This window comes from Antrostomus carolinensis, unplaced genomic scaffold (assembly GCF_000700745.2).
Source record: "Antrostomus carolinensis isolate BGI_N321 unplaced genomic scaffold, ASM70074v2 scaffold20972, whole genome shotgun sequence".
NCBI lineage: Eukaryota > Metazoa > Chordata > Aves > Caprimulgiformes > Caprimulgidae > Antrostomus > Antrostomus carolinensis.
Window position 1 is genome coordinate 7971 of NW_010301853.1, and position 5700 is coordinate 13670.

General features: G+C 42.1%; 1 protein-coding gene across 1 annotated transcript; it reads right to left on the reverse strand.

Annotated features, from left to right (window-relative positions):
* Positions 1-3102: 3102 nt before the first annotated feature.
* Positions 3103-4035, reverse strand: CYSLTR2 (cysteinyl leukotriene receptor 2). The gene has a single exon (XM_010163627.1). It carries the CDS (start codon positions 4033-4035, stop codon positions 3103-3105), a length of 933 nt encoding a protein of 310 aa, XP_010161929.1.
* Between the last annotated feature and the right edge of the window lie 1665 nt (positions 4036-5700).

A 5700-nucleotide genomic window follows, 5' to 3' on the forward strand; every position in this document is an offset into this window, starting at 1 on the left:
CTCTCTATGTCTCTGGTGTAGCTTTGGATTGAAAAATTACCTTTCTCTAGAAATACTGGGGCTTCCCTGAATGACAGGAAAGCATGCATACGAAGCTAGAACATTTGCTGTTGCTTAGGGGTACCAGTCACTTAAAGACTTCAATTCCTGTTCTTATGCCTTCTTCAAGCTCAAAAGTTTACTGTTGCTTCAACTTTCTATGTGGATAGCTATTTTCAGATTTTGTCCTGAAAAACTGAAGAAACATATCAAAATACTCTTTAAGGGGTAGGTGATCCCTTGAGGGACCTAGAGGTATTGCTAGTAATTTAACTGTCAGGAGATTTATTTTTCAAAATAAATATAGTGTCCTTTTTTTACTACATTTTTTACTATGATACTTCCACAGCAAAGAACCCCGATCTTCAGCTCCACAAGCAGAAACGTGCAAGGATACCAAACAGAGAAAAGGCAGTAAATGGGAATGTGGCATGTTATGCAAGTGTTGTTAAAGCTACATGTGAGAATCTCTAACAAGGATGGTCTTGAATCCATTTACAAATAAATCATAATAATAATTTTAAAAACTACTACTTTATCTGCACCCCAGAATTTGACTGATGTTCCCCACTATTTTGCTGGTTAAGTGAAGAAGGCAGTAGGATGTTCTCACACCTCCTGAGACATTTCTCTCTTGTGAAACAATGGCCCACTTACAGAAACTCAGTATCTGTTTCTTGTTCTTTCTCCCCTTGTACTCCGAGGAGATTCCTTGTTAGCTGTGTAATCAATAAAGAACATATCTTCAGCAACTAGTAAATCTAGTTTATTTAAACACAGGTTTGACAGTTAATTAAATTGCTAACAAAGTTGTAGCATGGTCAATATGAAAAAAAAGTGACCTCTTAAGTGCAATACACATATGCTTTGGGTGCAAAATTATATGACAAAAGGGTCATTGGGTGGATACAGACAAAAACACATTAGTGAGATTAGACTATGGCTAATATTTTCCATTCCCTTGTAGTATTTAAGGTATATGGTATCTCATCAGAGGCTCCAAGATTGTCACTTATCCCTACTTAGGTCTACTACTCCTGACAGGGGAAAAAACATTAGTTGTTCGCTATCTCCCTGCACAGGCTACCACCTCAATCCCATTCCCATTGCAAACCAGTAGTAATATTCCCTTTTCCTTCAACAGCATGGGACCAAACACTGTAGGACTTCACATGGCATCATTAGGTCAACTCTCAGGTATGCCACTGAGTTACTGAAAAAAGGATTTGGAGCATGAACTTTAGTAAAGACTTAAAATAAAATTCTGTGTTTACATCAAAGGCAGCGTTAAGTGACCGAAATAGATTGACTCTGCAATTGAACATAACCCTTAGATGGGCAAGAAAAATGCGAGTTTCCCAGTGATTTGCCAAGTACTTTTCCAGCTGACCAGCAATTACTGTTTTCTACATATTTCAGGCAGAGCTGAAAAGAGTTAGCTGCAGTTATTTTTGTTCGGGGTTAATAAAATTCAGTTTATAGAGTGCTTTCTCCAAAGAACATTTAGAGCATTGAGAGAGTATCTTCACTGACAGAAAACTTCCTTCAGATGGATTTCACAGGGAGGGAAGGCTTTCAGCATTTTTATTAGTTTTCATACAGGATAGGCTGCTTTCCTGGAAAATATTACAAAACTTGTCTTTTTTAATTAAAAAATGAGGTAATTAAAAACAAAATCTAAATGAGGTCAAACTGAGTTTGGAGCCTGTTTTCACTTAATTGCAAGCAATCTGATTTTTAGGAAATGTATTTTAGAAAATATTCAGAGACTTAAAAATGCAGGCAGCCATTTGGCAAGATTTTCCAAAGCTACACATAGGTGTAGCTCCTCATTGCTTTCTAAAACAGCTCTCCTCCTCCACTGCCACCCATCTTTCCTCCTGTTCCTGGCTTAGTGCTTCCCCATTGCATGGAGTGTGTCTGATGACAGGGAGCTCAAAACAACTGGAAGCTGATGCTATGGAAAAAGGGACCAGTTTCTTCCTTGGAGCCAGCAGGAGGTGAGGTATTAGGGATGCCTTTGGCAGCAATTCGCTGTCAGACTGGTTTACCTGTGCAGAGGAAAATGCTCCCAGATCCCTGTTTGGACCAAAATAATTTTAAAAGTTTGTCTCTGGATCCCTGCTGTTTAACCTCAGCTTTCAGAAAAGCACTGGCAACACTGAGAGTGAAAACAAGTGTTGCAATGGCCTCGAAAGAATTGGCAGAGAACTGCAGGGTGCAGCTGGGCGTTCCATGCACCCATGTCCTGCCCCTGCTGCCAGCAGTCATCTTACTCATAGCGCTCCATGCTGATGCCGATTGCTTGAACTCATTATTTCACTTGACAATCAGTGAAATGTTAAGAAAAATACCTTGGTGGCCTTCTTAGAGTGGAAAATTTGGAAGTGTTAACACCTTCTGAACAGCCTGAGCCAGCACTGGGTCCTGTTTGGCTCTCTGCCTGCTTTGTAAGTCAGCCTCAACAGAAAGTACCGGTGATGTTTTCCATTTCTGTTCTGTGCGAACCTTTGGTTGGTGTTTGCAAAGGGAACTGACAGGGTGCTATGAAGCTGTTGGGTATCACAGCATCTGAACCACACACCTCTGCACACACAGGGAAATGAAGAACAGAGAGGCGCAGAGACAGACACCAAGGGGGTCAGGTGAGAAGCTTCCCTTCAAGTCACTGGTTGAGCACTGTGAAATTAAATAAATGTGCTCTAGGAGCAAGGAAAATCCCTTTCAATCCCTTGTCACAGAATCACACAGAATCACAGAATGTTTAGGGATTGGAAGGGACCTCGAAAGATCATCTAGTCCTGGGGAGGGTGAGCACTAGAGATGTATCTTCACTGCTAAATAGAAGAGGACTAGGGATCACATCCAGACTCCTGACCTCTGATCATCCAGCCTTGGTTTTGGTCATCCCCAACGAGTTCTCTCCAAGACACTTCTGCTGTAGAGGCGCCTGGCACTGAGCAGCATGGCCGCAGGCTGGCTAGCACCACACAGCCTCCAACACTGAATAGTATAGACCCAGTCTAGATGTCCTATCAGGACCAATTTTCAATTCTGCACCAGTTACCTGCGGTACAAACTTCTGATTCTTGCTTTGAAATTTTCAGCAGCGAAGTAGTAGAGGATGGGATCAAGGCAGCTGTTCATGGCAGCAAGGCAGAGAGTGACCACCAGTGCTTTGTGCACTGGCAGGTTGGCCTGGCTGCAGCTGCTGCGCATCAAGTGGACAGTTCGCAGTATGTGATATGGCAGGAAACAGAGGAGGAAGAGGATGAGTGTGATGATGATTGTTGACAGTGCCTTTTTGTGACAGACAGCCTTCTTGCGCTGTGGAGTGCTGGACTTGAGCAACACTTTGATTGCAAAGATGTAGCAGACAATAATTGTGCAAAACGGTAGAATGAAGCCCACAACAAGGACAAAGCTGTTCATCATGAGGAGCCTGTGAGTGTTGGAGGGGTGGAGGTCCAAGCACTTGGTTGGGTTCCTGTACCCAGCAATTTCCTTGCTTAAGAGAGGACTAGAGGCTGCTAGTACAAAGACCCATATGGCTGCGCATATTATCCTGGCATACTTAATGTTGGTTACTTTCCCATGTTTGAATGGGTAGACGACGGCTATGAAACGAACCACGCTGAGCACGGTGAGAAAGTAAATGCTGCAGTACATATTCACGTATAAGGTGTAAGTCATGATCCTGCAGATGATATCACCAAATATCCAATGTGATCCCAACAGGAAATATGTGGCCCGAAAGGGCAAAGTACTCACAAACATGAGATCTGAAACAGCCAAGTTCTGCATGTAAATGTTTACTGAGGTCTTCCTCTGCGAAGGCTGGAAGAAAACATAAATGGAGAGGCTATTTCCAACAGCACCCAGGAAGAAGATAAGGAGGTACATGATGGGATAAATGACTTGCTTGAAGCCGTCAATCGTACAGTTGAAGGAGCTGTTGGTGAAGTTGTCGCCTAGCACCATCTCGGAAATATTCATAGTCTAGAGCCAGGCTCTCTGTCTTTCTGCCAAGGTAAAAAGAGTGGTGTGAGTGCTGGGTTACAGGCTGGGCAGGGAGTTCAGCTATTCAGGACTATTTTGCTGAGGGCAGAAATTGCAAGGTGTAGGTGGGCAGTGGAAAGTAACGGTTCATTAATGAGTAATCACTTGTTATGTCCTACTAAATACACACCTCAAAGCACAAAACCCCAAATCATCTCTAAACAGTTTCAGTATTACAGCAGCTGGTTGTTGTCTCAACCCATGAAAATGCTGCCTTCTAAAGCTGAGTGTTATGTCTGTGTTTTAATGGCAATTCTCTGATCTTTGTGCGAAACAAGCCAGCTTGCTGTCAGCCATTTTGTGGCAAGGAGGTTCTGAGTCCCTAGTTACCTGCCATGGAAATATCAAAACCTGATTAGAAAAGAAATCACTGCCCACTGGTAAGTCTGCATTTCAAATTAGGATAAAAAGTGAAAAGAACTTAATTTGCCTTTTGGAACTACTTATTTCTATTTCTAGAAATAGAAAAAAATATTTTTCTGGTATGTTATTGGGAGCATGTCACTGAACTTTCCCCAGCAATACCAAAGGTGTATCAATATATGTCAGAACATATAAATTAAGGGCATTTTGACCTTAAACACTGAGTAAGTACTGTGCTAGTTATACATGGTTCCTTTTTTAACTCCCTCCTCCTTACACTGTATTTCTTCTTTCCTGTAAGTTTCTAATGGCTTACTATGTCTCTTTTTGTGGGGTTTTTGCTTCATTTACCACTTTCTCAACCTTCTTTGTGTTCAACTACTCTGCATCAGACAGTCATCTACACGCACTGCAGCTTCCAGAGCAGTCCACATTTGCAGCCCTAATGAAAATGACCTGTGAGAAAATGGGCTGTGTTCTCAAGAGAGTGACATTTTTCCTCCTATAAGGCTATAATTCAATCAAATCAAAACCACTCATCACTAAAACACTCTAAATAATAATTTTTTTCTCATTAGAGTTTCTTTCCTGGATAAACTCCTGATTTCTATGCTTAGCTGACCTGCAGCTAGTAGTATTTTGAAAGGAAGGTTTCAGTATTGTTGCTTGTTTAACAGTGGGAGCAATTACCTCTCCGCATCTGCCAACACATTTTAGAGACGGAGCATGGAAAATTTTAGCCTAAAAAACATGGTATTTCTAGATGCATGAAAAAGGAGCTTTTAATTTACCTCAGTGAGAGTGATAATGGGTTGATGGTTCACAACTGCATTGTATCTCTTATTATCAAATTGTGAAACCTCACTGCCCTGGTTTCACAATTTGAAATTAATTTATTTGCACAGGTGGAGTCTCCCTAGGGGGAAAAGTAGGATCTAGATTCAGGTGCTCTGAGCTCTCAGTTACCCAGTACAGTATTCCCAGTGTGCCATAAACAGGAGCTAATTTGCAAACTCAAGCCATGGTGTGGGAACCTGAACTATGTTCAGAGTAGACCATAGTATCTTCAGGGCAGTGTCTCAGAGTCCATCTGAATCCCTTAATATAACAACCAGATGCACCCCAGTAATCACCTTTTATCCAGCCCCACTGTGGAAGGGAGCATGGGAAGCAGGACCCCTGGGTTGGGCGTTCAAGTAGCAGGACTTACCCCCCTCCCTCCTGGCCCTGTCATAAGAT